General features: G+C 47.9%; 1 protein-coding gene across 1 annotated transcript in view; it reads right to left on the reverse strand.

Moving 5' to 3' along the window:
• The window catches only part of LOC105699167 (glutamate receptor 1), a 194716-nt gene that overhangs the window by 81356 nt on the left and 96522 nt on the right, over positions 1–16838 (reverse strand). The window contains exon 2 of the mRNA XM_023433944.1: positions 7582–7734. Coding sequence (XP_023289712.1) covers positions 7582–7734 — 153 coding nt within the window. The remainder of the gene's footprint in view (positions 1–7581; positions 7735–16838) is intronic.

Genomic DNA, 16838 nt, shown 5'->3' on the forward strand with positions numbered 1-16838 from the left:
TTCCGATATCGCTTCGTTCTCTCTTCCACGAGAGCGTGAAATTCCGAGACATTAACGAAACGATCGATTCTATACTTTGCAGGTCGACTTTGAATTTTTTTTCCTGAATGTGATAATTCGATATCAGGCGACGCGATGAATTACGCGAAATTAACGAAACGCTCGAATCTATACTTTGCCGGTCGATTTTGAAGTTTTTTTCCTGAATGTGATAATTCGATATCAGGTGGTGTGAATTACGCGAAATTAACGAAACGCTGGAATCTATATTTTGCAGGTCGACTTTGAAGTTTTTTTCCTGAATGTGATGATTCGATATCAGGCGTTGCGACGAATTACGCGAAATTAACGAAACGCTCGAATCTATACTTTATAGGTCGACTATGAAGTTTTTTCTTGAATGTGATAATTCGATATCAGGCGACGCGATGAATTGCGCGGAATTATTGGGCGACGAGAATGTTCGGTATTTTACAGGTTGTTGGAATGGCCAGGACGGGTTACGTCAATCGATGGTTTCAATGACAGACTGAATCATGTGTTTCGGTCAATACTCAAGTGATCGCCACACGTGCACCCATTAATGGCTGAAGCAGCCGTAATGGATATGCCATGGCGGGTGCTTCGACAGAGGATTATAACCCAGGCCTTGATCTAGCCAAACTAACTAGGATTAATACAATTAGTCGAGGTTTAGTAAATGCTAGGAAACCATGTGGCCTCGCGGCTCTTGGACTTGAACCAAAATCTCCTGACAGTGGCGCCCGTTAGTAGCATAATCCTAAAGCGGTTTAAAAACAACCCGCCAATTAATAATTTTATCATTAGACCGTCAAAAATCCACTGGCGATAACGGAAGTGTCCTGTCAGATTTTTAAAGAATTTCTCTGTTTATCAGTAACCCACCGGGACTTCCCTCGCGATATGTGCAAGTGGATATTTGTAAAAACACATTTTACCCCTTTTTACCTTATTAGGGGTTGAATTTCGAGAAATCCCTTCTTAGCGAGCATCCATGGTACAAAAGGCCGAATTTCACGTTTCCATGCCCAGTGTTTTGGACTGGACGATGATGAGTTAGTCAGTCAATGAGTGGTATTTGGCTTTTATATATATAGAATATTATATTTCTTTAGTTTTGGCATTTCTCATAGAAGGGATGTTTTCAAGTTTGCAGGGTGGAGTGCCAAGCTGGGGTGTGGAGATATAGGAAGAGTCGTAAAAGAAGGGACTTCCTTTTCGGAAGTTGTCTTGGATGAAGCCGAGAATTCGCAGCGGTCGAGCCCGATCGATTCACTTTCACCCTCTGGGAAGGGTAGCGTCCGGTAAAGGGATGCTTTCTTCCCGAAGACGAGGAGAACTCTTGTGTTACTTGCAGGGTCCCTTACTTCGGACGGCAAGGGGGAAAAGGGAGGAAAAATCGCCTAGGACTTCAAAGGAGGTCGGAGAGGTCGAGATGGGGCGACATTATCCACCTAACTTCCGCCGAGTCGAAGGGTGGAAGTTCATTGACACTTTCAGATTTCATCCCTTAGAAAGAAAAAATAAACTCCACCGACGTGGAAGTCTGAAAAAAATAGGAGAATAAAAATTTCTTCAAAGGGTGCTTTCGAAGAGTGGAAGTTCATTGGCACTTTCAGATTTCATCCCTTAGAAAAAAAAAGAAATAAATAAACTCCACCGACGTGGAAGTCTAAAAAATAGGAGAATAAAAATTTCTTCGAAGGGTGCTTTCGAAGAGTGAAAGTTCGTTGGCACTTTCAGATTTCATCCCTTAGAAAAATAAAATAAATAAATAAACTCCACCGACGTGGAAGTCTGAAAAATAGGGGAATCGAAATTTCCTCGGTTACTCGTTTCTTGGCTTTTCTTTATGTTTCAACCTGTAAATTATCTCGTACCTTCCGGGTCCTACCTCGTATTTTTCCGCCTCCTAAAGGAGGTCCACCCTTCTACCTTGCGAACTCAATGGCGGACGCAACGGAGTGGAGAGTTCCGCGCAGTGCGACAAATCGACGATTTCGCGATACTGCTCGAACAACGATGAAAGGGGACGCGGGGAAAAAGTGGAACTTTCACGGGAATTAACGATCTCGAAACGCGCGATCGAACCTTCCAGGAAGGTTCAACGAAGTTCCTCCTCGTGTGGAGAAAAGGGTAACCCTTAGAATTAGGAGACTCCTCCCGAAATCCCCTCACGTTCCTTTCCACCTTTTCCCAAGTTAATTGCAATTTAATTGCAGGCTAATTCCCGACGAAATTCCGCGTAGAATTAACAAAACGACTTACCTACAATGTATACATGAAAACGGAACTCCACCTCCGTCCAAATAAACCTGATTTGCTTTTAACATTTAAACTTCTTCTTTACGTTCTGGCACACCTAGATATTAATTATATAAACAGAAATTCGGTCTGGTTGTTACGTTTCACCATCCTGAGTGCACTCGCATCTATGTGAAAATCGAAGATTGAATTAGGATCCCTGATTCCTTAAAATCTCCAGATTGATTTCTCCTGGCGTAAGAGTGAATAGAAATTGGTATTTATTAATAAAGGGTGACGGTTCAACTTAAGGCGGCTTTTGTTTGAACTCCTGGATGCTTCCAGCAAACTTCAAATTGAATTCCTCATACTTTGCGGGGGCCAATTCGATATGAGATTTTTTTCCGGTACACCGGGAGAGAAAAGTGCTCTCGTCGAGGAGTTCCAGGCCGAGTTCTTCCCTTCGCCCTGGAATTCTCCGATGACACGGGCCGCCTTCATCGTCGGATATGATATCCGCGGATGGATATCATATTTCCATACAAGTCGAGGAGAGTTCACGTTCCAGCCGAATAAACGGCTATAATCGAGGGTGCTTCGCGAATCGAACGGTTTAATCCACACGGCCATAAAATAACCGATCGTTCGATCAACCGGAGGCGCACACCCGAGTACTTTATCCGGCATTAATCTCTCAGCTGTAATCGAAAGCAGTCCTAGACTCATCCCGATTGGACCTTCGTCGAGGAGCCTGAAAAAAAGAAAATCCTCCTCGTCACCCTATAAGAAAAAAAGAAAAAAAAATGAAAACTAATGAAAATTCATCCCCGAAGAAATGAATCGACGCGATCGAACGGATTCCTTTTCGTAACGAGAGCAGGGGGATAAAAATATAATCGGCAGTTAGGGCTGCTTTTACAGGGGTGGGTCTCGCCGGAAAGGGGAGACCCCGTTAGAGGAATTCCCCGGAAATTCGAAATAAATCTCCGGTTATGCTTCTTGAAGGACGTATCATGATGGGATCGCCGAAGGGCGATCGTTTCTGCATGGAAATTCCCAACGCCCGGCTCGATACACCCCGGGAGAGTATGTACGTGCACGTGTACACGTACTTGGGGATGTACGCAGGTATACGTGGATACATATTCGCGCGAGCTCTCGATTCGCCGTCACGGCCGATCGGGACGCCGAGATAATGCGCGCCAGCTATTTACGACGCTCCTTTTGAGCATAACTTCTCGCATTAATGTCCCTCGTATGTTTTTACCGCTGTTATCCAGTGGGGTTTTCCACGTACTCCTGGAGTCTACGTGCATGTGCGCGCAGAAGTGGCGCCTCGTGTGCGGCGGCGTCGCGAACTACGAGGGCGCCTCGAGAGCGCCATCTGCATTAAGCGCGAAATCACCGGGAGCGTTTACGGTTCGATCTCGACTGTGCTTCCCCTCTTCCGTCTCTTGCACTTTTTAGAAATTTCAGTCCTCCGACATAACCTAGAAAGATGCTAGAGACAAGTTTACGGAGCCTCTAAGACACCTCCCCAGCGCTCGACGATTCAATTAGGCCTCCGCGGAGAATGGTCGAATTTTTATCGATACATCGCCGAGAATTAACGATCGGTCCTCCGGTTTACGGCGCACTTTAATGCGCGTAACTTCCCGCGTTAAATTCCCTCGTACCTTTTTACTCCGTCATCCGACCTGGCAAGTGCCCTCCGTACCTGGTGTACATACCTGGACGCGTGGCGCCGCCGCGCGGAGACCCGCGCAACCCATCAAAGTGTCTCAGTTCCATTTTGCAAGCGTCCGAGCCGTAAATTCCCGTGAAAAATTGTAAATAGCTCGTAATGGTAATATTTATTGCGAACGAAAGTCTCCATCGTTTCCACTTTTTCGAGGGTTTTTTTTTTCCCCCTTAATCGGGAATAAATCCTGTCCAAAATGACGTCTTTTAGCAGCGCGCATTAAATCAAGAACGAGTGCTTTTCTTCGTACATTTAATGCATTTAGCGTTCTCTGGCTGCTGCCGCGGAAGCCGACCAACGATATCCGAGATAATGCTCGCCGGCTAGTTACGGTGGCCCTTTTGAGCTCAACTTCTGGCATTAATGTGGGTTTTTGCTCCGCCACGACGTCGAGCAGACCCACACGTGGCGCCACCCATGTGTGCGGCCGCGCAGCGTAGCGTGGCGCTGCGATCGCCATGGCAACCCGAGCGGCCCACAAAGGACCGCGGGGACGCTCGAGTGCGCCGTCTACATTAAGCGCAAAATCTCCACGGCGATTCGATCTTTTCTCTCTCCTGAGCCCACCCCATCTTTCCCTGGCGACGAATATGCCTCAAAAAGGAACGAGCTGTACACAAACCGCCCATTTCCGTCGTTAAGTCGCGCTTTTAAGCATTTTTCGAGCGCAAAAGAGGGGATTCTTTCACCTCGGCTGAAGTCGCGCCGCGGCCGCCATCTTGAATGTCCCTGACGAAGAGGTGAAGGACCTTGCAAAACAATTGCACTTTATCGACGGTTATTATGACACTTTCAGAGGTGATTTAAGTGTCAAAATGCGCGGGGAAAACTGGCGGATGGAATTTCGAAGGAATTCCATGAAAAAGGCGAAAGAGTTAGGCGCAATAAGGGCGGGACGGCCTCAGCTATTTGCAATCGGCTCGTCGGCGGAATGTCGATTCCTCGCATTCCGCAGGAACTATTTTCACACGACTCGAGGCCGTCGAGTATTGTGCCCGGGGAGGGCGATATCGAGTGTGTCGATTCGAGTCGTTTCCTTTCCGGGCTCGCGCGCGTCCTCGATTACGCGCCGCGATTCTCTCCCTCGCTCCGTCCTACTCGCACCCGCGGCCACGCCAAGGGAGGGAGAAGGACGCGCGAACTAGAGGGAACGTCTGCTCCTTATCGATATCGACACACCCCATTTAGTTGGTCTCCAGGGCGCGAAAAAATCGAAACCTCGGCAGATCCGACCCGACACCGCCGTTTCGAAAATCGAGGGATAAGTGTCGCTCTCGAATCGCTTCGATTATTGTAGATTATTGTAAGAGCCGCCTCTCGAAGAGTGGAGACTCTTCCGGTAGAGTCCCGAGAAGGATACCAGGATTTCATATATTTTTCATGGGGACATCCCGCTCTGGTCCTCGAGCACCTGAATTCTCTAAAATCGATGGGACATGCCAATTAATAATTACTTATCGATTTGAGAATTATTTTTCTTTAATTTGTCAATCGAAGACAGTCCCTTTGCGATGCTTTAAGGGCTGTGTGAACTTGAAATCCAGTTTGAGGCACAAATGAAATTAACAGCCCTATTGAAATGTTTCCGTGATGTAGACGTTTGTGTCATGTTGAGTTTTGTTTGTGGCATTTTTTGCACAAAAACCAGAATTGTTCAAAAAGGTAAACACCTTCCGAAATCCTGGAAATTTGGATTTCTCGACTCTGATGGGTTCTGTGGCAGTAGGAAAATTCAGAACCCCCCAGAACCTCGAAAACGTTAGAATGGTAATTTTCGGAATTTGTTTATTTATTTTTAACAGCTCTGGTTTTTGTAAAAAAGGAGAAATGCTACTAACAAAAGTCAAGATGTCACGGAAGTTCCAATAAGTCTGTTAATTTTGTTTATGTCTCAAACTTGATTCCAAATTTACACAACCCGCCTTAAGGGTTTTAGAGGGCCGCCTAAAATGGAGACCTAGGCACGTTTCGGGGGTAACGTCTGCTCCTTATCGATATCGACACACCCCATTTAGTTATTCTCCGGGGGAGAGGAAGAATCGAACCTTTGGCACCCCAAGGACCCCATGACTCGGTCGTTTCGGAAAGTCGAAAGAAGAAGCGAGGAGACTCCACTTTGAAATGTTCAATTTTACTTCCGGTATACCTTATCATTCGTTGATAAATATTTAGATAATAACTGTCGACGAGTTTTCCCCCAGCAGTTTCATGCCCGAGGTTCCATTTTAGTTGTTGGACGTGCCCTGAAATAAAACCGCGAGGGATTTTGAAAAAGCACGTGCTCGTCGTTAATCACAGTCAGATTCGGCTGACATCTTGCCGAGGTGGACAAAAATTAGGAAGTAAATTAAAAATTACTCCTCGCCCCCTCGTTAATTACGTTTTCGGTCTCTCGCCCGGCCGGGACGCCATCTCGTCCGCATTTCCGGCATAATATCCGCACCGCGCGACCGGAAGTAATAGATTTATATTAGGCGTCCACGAAAATCCAGTTAACCGAGATTGATATGCGGGCCGGGGCCGGACGAATCCGTGAAGGACAACTTCACGAGCTTTCGGGCATTTCTCTTCGTTACGACCGGGACATTTTTCCCTTTCGGCCTTCGGGGAATCCTCCGCAACTTTTCCGCGGGAAAAAGGACCCCCCACGGGGCAAGTCCCGCGTGCAAAGGGCTTTGCCGAGTTTTCCGAAACGTCCAGGATCTCGTTATCAGCGTCCCTAGGGAGGGGAAATATTTACGGCGACCCGTGGATTTAGAAATTAATTTCGTTCCTCTGTTTCGTTCCATGCGCAGTAGTTAAATCCGGTTAAGGCAAATTCGGGGGTCTGAAATGTGCGAGGACTTCCCGGCGAAATGTCGGCATCTCTCGAGGAAAGGGATGTGTTTCAGCCGAATCCCCATTTGCACACGCGAGTCTTTTGTCGGTCGAGTGGTGAGACAAAAGGAGGAGAAAAATAAAGGCCCAGGAACAATGCAATCGGAGAAAGGGAAAAGTAAAAGGACGTGGCGGACAAAGTGAGATACCGGGGTACAGCCGATTTCGTAATTGTCACGTCAAGGGCCGACGTGATGGACAATTCGACGAAGCTCTTCCGAGGAAGCCGAAAGCTCGCGGGAAAAGCCCCGCACCCGAAAAATTTACCGGCGGTTAACGTAATTCACTAAATCGTCCCACGCGTATCTTCTAAACGACCTCAAGATTAAGAGACAAAGGACCGGATTCAGTAACGACGAATGTCCACGAGAGATCGGAAAATCGAATTTCCTTAAACCGATTTACACGCGACGAAGAAGAAAATCCATTCCACCAAAGAAATGTCCTGTCAATTCAAATAAATCGTCATCATTCCGAAGAAAGGTGGCGACCAATTAATACGAGTTCATTTGGGTTAGATAATTAGATAATATAGATAAATTAGATAATATAGAAAAAAAAGCAAAAAATAAAAAAAATTATTCCTCGAATTAATGAATTATTTCTCGGGGTCGATGGATTCTTTTTCTCGGTGAAGAGGACTCGTCGATCGACCCTTATCGGATTAATATCGTTATCATTAGCGATCGATCACTTACTCAGGCGGGAGAGCTTGAAGGCGTCAGCAGTGTTGATGACGTCGACGAAGGCGAGTAGCTCGAATCGACGACCAGTCCCGTTTTGGTTGTGGTTGAGCATCGCAAACTTGAATGCCGACTGGACCTCGTCGGTGCCTTGCTCGAAAATGGCACCTGCGAACAGAGGCGCGCTCGTTAATATAACGCCGCCCAACGAGGGGAACTTTCGTTATCGCGTTAATTCATTACCGAGGCCAGGACCGCCGAGTGTTGGCTGGGAAGTGCGAATTACACTGGCCAGTCCGTCGGGGACTATTTCCCGAAACCTCCTCGCTTTGCGATACAATGGTCCCCGCTCTCGCCATTCCCCTCTTTTCTGGCCCTTCCGGAGACGATCAGTGAGATTGCTGAAATTGCTTTACCGCACCGGCGAAACAACGAACTTTCCGCGCGAACGTGACGCCTCGTTGGCGGGATAAACCGATTCGATTAGTTCCACGGACTGCGAAATAAGGGGAACGACATGACGGCTTCCCGTGGTCGGGTCTTGATTCTATGACCGAAGCGATTCCGCTTTGCCAAACGGAGATTTCCACTGCGAAGAGTCGATGAGAGCGATGCGAGGCGAGAATAGTCAGCCACCCTGGTGGAAAAACCCTGCATGGCTCGTAAGCGAAGTGTCCGATCTAGGATGGACCGTTTCCACTTTCACGAGGTATTTACATTTCATTAGGTATTCCTCGTGATCCCTATACCGTCGACTTCACGGTATTACACTATATTAAAATATTTACTATTCCGTATTACACGATTTAAAAAAAAATGCCACCCTGGTGGAAAAACTCTGCATGGCTCGTAAGCGAAGTGTCCGATCTAGGATGGACCGTTTCCACTTTCACGAGGTATTTACATTTCATTAGGTATTCCTGGTGATCCCTGTACCGTCGCCTTCATGATATTACACTGTATTAAAATATTTACTATTCCGTATTACACGGTTTAAAAAAAAAAATGCCACCCTAGTGGAAAAATCCTGCATGGCTCGTAAGCGAAGAGTCCGATCAAGGATGGACCGTTTCCACTTCCACGAGGTATTTACATTTCATTAGATATTCCTCATGATTTCTATACCGTCGCCTTCATCGTATCATACTGTATTAAAATATTTACTATTCCGTATTACACGGTTAAAAAAAAAATTTCATTAGGTATTCCTCATGATCCCTATACCGTCGCCTTCATCGTATCACACTGTATTAAAATATTTACTATTCCGTATCACACGGTTAAAAAAAAAAATTAGTTATCTTTGACTTCCCAAGTGAAGAAGTCTGATCGCCGTCCGACCATTTCCACTTTCTCTGATTCTAGCACCACGAAGGGGAACAAGTCGGTCGCTGATCAGCCGGCGACCGCCTTGCCCAGCGTGCGTTAATGGAAAGCGGAACTTTCTTGGGAACAAGCAAGGTGTAATTGCACTTCTATTGTTGTTAAGCAACGCCACGACGGGCCCCTCGGCACATAACAGAGCGGACTCGTCCGAGTTTCTGGGTTCCCGGTGCTCCCCTCAAAATTAGGCTACTCCGATGCGAATTTCAATCTAAACACGGCCCTCCTCTGCAGTTGGTGTACCCAGGCTCGTTTTGCATCGGCATGTTTACCGGCGACCCACATGCACCAACCAACGCGTAATAGTTCCGCACCGAAGTCTCCCTTTAGACGCACGGTCCAGTCCGCTATCTCTCGTAATTACGACGATCCGTTTCGGCATTAATAGTCAGGAGATGCGCAAGATGTATGCGGACGGAAGCGGATATCCGGATTGGGGGGGAAAGTCCACTCGGTCAGAAGCTCCGCTCGAAAATCCGTTTCCGAACTTCCCCTAAGTCGTCCCGAACTTACCCCCGATAAGGCAGCTCCGCTCGACGTGCCGACTCCGTGCAACCATAACTGCATTTCGCGAACGTTTAGCTTGAAGGAATACTCGCGTAGATGCACATAGATCCGGTACTTCCCTCCAATTATTAATAAACCTAGAGGTAGAAAATTCCTGAAAAATTTACAAAATCCCAGAGAATATTTCTACTTCGCAAGGGGGGTTATCGAGAGTAGTTAGGGGAAATTCAAGGACGATAAGACGAGCGATTGATCGGGGTCGCAGGGTTCAGAGCAGTTTCCCGCGAAATCGGCGATTCGTGCCGGAGTAACGATCCGGCCGGGTAAAAGTCAATTAACCGTGAGCACCGCTCGGTTATGGCAAATCAATTGTATACACCATTTTGGAACGAGGGTGTTATTAGAGTGCACACCATCCCCCTCTATCCGCCCCGTTGGTCGAGGTTTTTGTCGAGACGGCCCTGCAAGCGCCGGCCACGAGGAAGCTCCCAAAAACCGAGGAAAAAAGCGTAATCATGATATATCGAGGGTTACTCTTTTTCCCTTCCCTCTTTTTCATCTTCTCTCTTTTCCATTCCAACCCGCGAACCCGCCGAGGCTCGGCGCTTCCCGTTAAATTATTATCGTTCCTAATTTCCCGGATTAAAAATTCTTTTCCGGCCGGACGGACTTCCGGGTCCGAGGGTGGAAGCTCATCTTCCGTGCTTTGCTGATTCTAATTTCCCGACAGCCGCGAAAAACAGCCCGGAAATATGGCGGCAGCCCGACGGGCGATAAAACTCCCCGAGTATACTGGGCAAAATTATAGAAACTTTCCGCCTCCCCCGGTTTAATGCACAGACCCCCGCCAAAAGTGGGGGGGCCCTCGAAAAAAAGCTCTCAGCCTTCGGAAAGCGGTTAAAGTCAATTCCCTCCCGCCGAAACACACGTCGGATAATGTACCGCTTTCGTAACGAGCCTCTCTCGGTCGAAAGCACGAAAACCGCTAACCTAACCTCAAATTCCGCCCCCAGACCACGTCCAACACCCCATATACTCGATAAAAGGAAATCAGTACGAATGGAAACATCATCCCATTCTGGATAATACTCCTAAACAATGCGAGTCTTCTTTTTAATAACCAAAAAATCTCGAATGAAATTCCAAAAGTGAAAAGAAAGCACGAAAACCGCGAGCCTAACCTCAAATTCCGCCCCCAGACCACGTCCAACACCCCATATACTCGATAAAAGGAAATCAGTACGAATGGAAACATCATGGATAATACTCCTAAACAATGCGAGTCTTCTTTTTAATAACGAAAAAATCTTCAATGAAATTCCAAAAGTGATATTCGGAATTCGGGGGAAACTCGCGAGGCAAAATTCCCGATCGATTTGAATAATACCCTGAGTGCAGGGGTTTCATTATTATCCCTTCGGTCGCGTCTTGGAAGGCCTTGTGGAGGTTTCTTTGATCCACGACACGCACGGGGACACCTCGACGAGCAATGACGTTCCTAACTTGCGTCCTATTAATATACCCCCGTGTACGTGCACTCCACCCTCTGTGCTTTCATCCCGCGTTTAAGCTCGGCGCCGACCTTACCGACCTTACCCCCCCTTTTCCCTTTTTACCAACGATTTTTATTTCTCATTTCCTCCCTCGCTCGGCCGGCAGACGTCATTTCCATTGCAGATGGGCGAAACGCGATTACACGGCGATCGAGTGGGCGAGTGCGAGGTACACCCTCGTTTGTACAATCTCCTCGCTGTCTCTGTCACTCCTGTGGAGGGCTCCATGCAGCCCTCTCTCTCTCTCTCTGCCTCTCTTCCCGAATGCGGACGAGTAATCGCTCGGCCACTCGTTACCGATCCACATTGCAAGCTTTTGCAGCTTCGACGAGACTTTTTCGAGCGTCGAAACGCGGTTACGCCCTTTTCTGAGCGAGTGCTCGTGACAGACGTCACTGTTCCTGTTTCGATGCAGGTGCAAGTGCAGACAGTAGACGTCGAGTGAGAGAACTCGATCGAATTCGGGAACGTCTTGGTAAAGGGAGATTCCTAAGCGAAGAAGGTAGAAAGAGAATGAAAGGGAGAGATTCAGGAATAGGGGGATGAAAATATGTACGATATGTTGCAACCAGGTGCAAATATATCCTCCACTGCTCCCCGTCGAATGGAGTGGAAATCCTAAGTAATGAGAATAGGATGACGGAGAGAGCTAGGTACAAAAGGAAGGTAGAAACGTATTTAAAAAAATCAAATCAGGTTCAATCACTTTTTTTCCTACCTGTCGAATTAAGTTGCAGTCAAGCTCGCGAACGGAGCAAGTCTTCAGAATAACGATGGGTATTCCAGGGAGCCGAGAATTCGGCAAGCGATGGAGATTATATGCGGAGGAAGGAGGAGGTACAGAGAGTGGGGTGTGAAAAGCAGGGGAGAGAAAAAAGAAGTTCAACCAGGTGCGAAACTTTCCGTCAAATCCTCGTTATTGCTCTCCTCGTCGGATCAAGTCGCAGTCAAGCCCGCGGGCAATCGCACGTGCAAAGTGCAACCCCCTAGATAAGGGTGCACTTTCCCGAAGGCCGGCTCGCATGTTCGAGAGTTTGGTCGGATTCGAGAGAATGCAATGTCGCTACAGAGAGGCGCGAGGGAAAGGCGAGCGAGAGAGACGGACCGACGCGGCGGCCGGGGGTGCGAGAGAGAGGGAGCGCTCGCCGGGCCGGAATGGGGGAGAAAAAGCGGGGAACGCTAGGAAAAGAAGGGGCGAGGGGAATCGATGTGAATGTGGAAATCTGGAGGGGATTGGCGGGGAAGCTGAGCGCCAATCAATAGACGCACGGCGGCGCCCCACCTGTCAACGCACGCGACGTAAACGCAGGTGCCCCTTAGGGGTGGACCCGTGGGGGTGCCGCTGCACCTGCAACCCTCAAAGGCCACCCGTGACGGTGTTGACATCGGACCACGTGACACGCCGGTTTCCCAGGGCTTGGCAGAGACCGGCCACCCCTAAGACACCGTGGACCTTCCGGTTGCGTGGCGATGTCGAGGGGTTGGAACCCATGGGGGTGGAAAATTCCCTCCGAGACCCCCGTCTAAAGTTAACGACATAGCGAGAACTTGCGGAACGTAATTGGAAGAATTCTTTGCACGCCAATCAAGGCCTACCTCGGTGAATAAAAGATACTATTTAACGCCCCCCTCGTGCAATTCACTGGATTTGGCTTTAATGTTAATCATCGACCGTTAGTTGTTGCTTATTTAATATATTTGGAGTTTTATGGGGGAGGGGTGAATTGTTGGGGATTCGGAGAGAATCGTCGAGAGGGTGTAGGAGAGGCGGAGACGATTTTCGAGGCACGGCTGGTCGCGGATGGACGTGTGCACCTGCAGCTGCAACCCTCAAAGGCCACCTAGAGATGGTGTTGACATCAAACCATAATACACCAGTTCCCTTGGGGCCAACGAGAAACTTTTCCCTGCAAAGCACCTGCAGGGCCTCCGCTAGGGGTGCGAATACACCCCTGGATATGCATGCAGCCCCGTGCGCACCGCGCGTACGTATGACGGCCATGAAGTGCTCATAAAATACTCATAAAATGGGGATTGAGCTGCCACGGGCATTTCCGCCTTTTTTCGACCCGCCAATCGCTCGCAGAGGTTTCCACGTTTGCAAGAAAATTGGAAAGGGATAAAGAAACACCGGCTTACGCGTGTGGAAATAAAACCGACCCCGGGGGTGCTTTCACCCCCATTCATACCCGAATTCGGTTCTCCGAAGTGGTTCTAACCCTCTTGGGTCCCTTCGAAAACGCGTTGACAATTTTTTCCAAATTTTTCGGAGGGTTTCTAATATCTTTCAGGCCCAAAAGTGAGGTTTTCAGGTCGCGGAGGCGAGAGGTTGGGGTTCCTCGGAAGGGCCCCTCGTTTCGCCCGGACAATGGCCCGATTACTGGACGGATCGTGAAAAAGTTCAACTTCCGGCTGGTCCCGAAGATCTCGAAATTGGACCTGGGGACAAAAGGGGTGCCGGTCGGCCGTTAGAACGAAAGCTCGCGGCAATCGCGAGCGCCGATAAATCTCGCGGGCGCGGAAATTACCGGGGCCCATGCTTGCCACCCCAGGACCTGGACGTATGGCACGTCCCTGAAATATCTGCGGTTTCTTTCAGGGAAGCCTCCTTTCGGTGGATTTTTCGACAAAATTCCCGCCCCAAACCCCACATTCTATATCGCCCCCATAGACCTTCGATCTCATCCCTCCCAAACAAGTGCCAAAAATTGGAACATCTCATTTATTTCCGAAGATAAATGAATTACAAGTGTGTGCAAAAATGGTGTTCCTATCAGCGAGGATTCCAGGGAAATTGAAAAATTTTTTTTTCCCAACGAGTCATTTGAATTTTTTCCGCCCCTCTTATGCGATTAAACGCGCGGTTCATCCTGATTAACACTCGCGGAGATAATCCCATTCGGGGGTGCCGGGCAATTGGAGCTTCCTCGCAGGTTCCTTATCCCAAGGCACTTCCCCTCCCCCCCCAAAGCTGGGCTAATATTAAAAAGTCTGAATAAATAACCGCGGAGGCAGAGCCAATATTGTGTTAATACCGGAGATAGTTTCTCAATCCTAAGTCACCTCGGGATGTAAATGGTGTGTGCCGAGCTGCGCCGTTTCCATCTTCCCTCCGGGGAGAATCTGCGGAATAAAAGGAGGAGCGACCTAGGGAAAAGTCATTCCTAGGAAACCCGGGCCGTGTTAACAACACAATCCCCGATTTTATACGGTCCGGGGGGGAGCACTTGAACGTCGCCCTTTTCCTCCTCCCTTTAATTATTTTTTAATCCTCGAGCGATTCGACGGCAAATTAAGCCGGGCGAGAATTGCGCGTCGCTTAAATTGGATTTTGGATCGGAGGGGACTCGCCCATCTGGGGGAAAATACTCCCTAGACACGATCCAAAGACCCCCAAAGCCTCGTAGACCCTCCCCAGATACCTTTCCACCTCCCAACTCGTTTAAATCCCTTAAATCCCGAATTCACACATAACCTCAAATTCTAAACTCCATCTTTCTAATTAATAGTCGCCGTTTTGACGTTTAATTTGGATCCCGGTAGAATGACCACGTTGAGGATGAATATTCATGAATTATTATTCACAATTTGCCCTCCCCCTTTGTAATTAGGTTCCATACTTAGGCTTGACCAGTAATTTACCTAACTTGGACTTTATCGCGATTGGCCAGGATCGATTTGGCCTCGGCGTCAATTTTAGGGACTTCTTTAATGGATTATCGGCTTATTTGATGTTTTTTAAAGGGATTCTCTCGGAGACATCTGCCGTAACCCTGGCGGGAATTCCCCCGACAGGGCGGCGTGCTCGGGGAATATCGACCAGCGTCGGCAGCGACGCCATTAAAACTTCTAAGTTGACTCACTTAATTGTAGTTTACAACTCGGTTGCAATTGGATCCCGGTGAAAAGCAACGAGCGAGAGAGGGAGCCCTCACGGGGGAGCCACTCGAGAGAGTGGCAAGGCCAAGCACGTGACCCGCCACGAGGCGCCGCGCTCTCTGGCGGCGCCGCGGCGAACTACCACTTTTGCGGCGTCTCCCTTTTTCCCCGTTTTTGCGCCCCAACGGGAGTGTATAAACGAGCCTGTTGAAGGAATGCATACATTTCCTCGTACCGGAGATTTTTCCAGGGCTGGCGCAAAGGTTTCGCGATTTGGATATTGAAACGTGAAAATCGCTATATAAGTGGCGGCATAACATGGATATTATGATTAAGGGGATGTGAAAGTGGTATCCGAAAGCTCAATCTTATACATAAAACTTTTCATAGAACTGGGTGTCTCAAATCGTTTCATACTTTGAAACGTGAATATGGAGACCCAAAGGTAGGTCCTGAAACTAGCGAAATTTCATTTTTTATAAACTATTTTTAAAATGCCTATAAAGAAATTTGAAAAGAATTGAAATTTCATGAGCTTCAGGACCTCCCTTATAGTTTCCCTATTCACGTTGTAAAGTTTCATACTATAAAGGTAAATCGAGTCCGGAAAAATGTTTTATAAACAAAACCTCTTCGACGCCACTTTCACATCGCCTTAATAGACACGTGTATGTACTCTGGAGGAAGCGAAGACCTCCGAGAGAGATGATCGGCAGGCGGCGGAATTATTGATCGATTTTTCATATCTCCGAACTGCTCGATCGGGCCAAGAATTCGGTAATTACAGGGGCACGCGAAAACCTAACCTAACTTCCGAAAGCGCCGCGGCGTTCGGGCTCGAACTTCATCCCTGAGTCCGCGAGGGAAGTCCGCGGGATTAAAAGTTTCGGAATCTTTTCAGCAATGCCGGGGAGTTGTGCGCTCAGGTGTATCATAACTCCCGGAAGGGGGGATTCTTAATGAAAATATTCCCGGGGGACTCCTAAAGAAGGCCGCGACGGGCCGGGGAAAGTTAACCAGGAACTAAAGAAAACTGTTTCTCACTTTCCGCGAAAGACAAACCGAACGAACGTTACATCTCAATATTAACCCCCTGCATTGAACATCCTCCAAGGGGGGTCCAAGTTACCTAACCATTAATTCCAACCAAGGTTAAGATATGAAAGGCGCTGAGAAATTTAATAGGCGTAAAAATGAAATAGCCTAAAACATCGAAAACATGCGCAGACCACGTCTAGTTGGTTCTAGTCCACGATAAATAAATAAATTTTCGATGAAAAATGAAATTTCCTGAGGTTCAGCACCTACTTTAGGACCTTCATATTCCCGTGGGAAAATTTGAAACGAATCGGTACAACCCAATTCGGGGAGTACTTTCCCCAACGATTCGACTTCTTGGATGTACATAGACTAACTCTTTCATATCACCTTAAGCACTTCCGTCAAGGTAATTAATTAATCCGCGATACCATTAATTTGCGGATTTTTATCAAATGCATCCTGACAATTAATTTCCATCCCTCCTTTGTCACTCCGTTGGGAATTTTGTTGTAATTATTGCAGGTCGGACGTCGAGCTGCTTGACCTCTCCGGGCACTTTTCCTGAGCGTCCTGAATCCTTCCTAAAGGAAATCTGGCCGGAGGAGTCTCGAAGTCTTCAAGTTTGAAATCAAGAGCCCTTTGCCGAGGGGTCTTAAGTTCCGGAGCCCTGGTCCTCTATTTTTTTCCCGGTCGATTCCGGAATTCCTCCTCGAGGACTCCAAGGAACAGTTCGAAATCAACATGGCCGCCGGGTAACGAGATAACTCGATTTGAATATCCTTTCCGGGTATCGGCCACTGGGTGGGGGGAGGGCCGAGTAGCGCAAATCGGCTGATATTTCATCCCCTAATATATTCCGGGGATTTAAATTAAGTTCTTACAGACTGGATATTGAATCCACTTTATGTT

The sequence above is a fragment of the Orussus abietinus genome, unplaced genomic scaffold, assembly GCF_000612105.2.
Source record: "Orussus abietinus isolate OABI.00-Male unplaced genomic scaffold, Oabi_2.0 scaffold3, whole genome shotgun sequence".
Classification (NCBI taxonomy): domain Eukaryota; kingdom Metazoa; phylum Arthropoda; class Insecta; order Hymenoptera; family Orussidae; genus Orussus; species Orussus abietinus.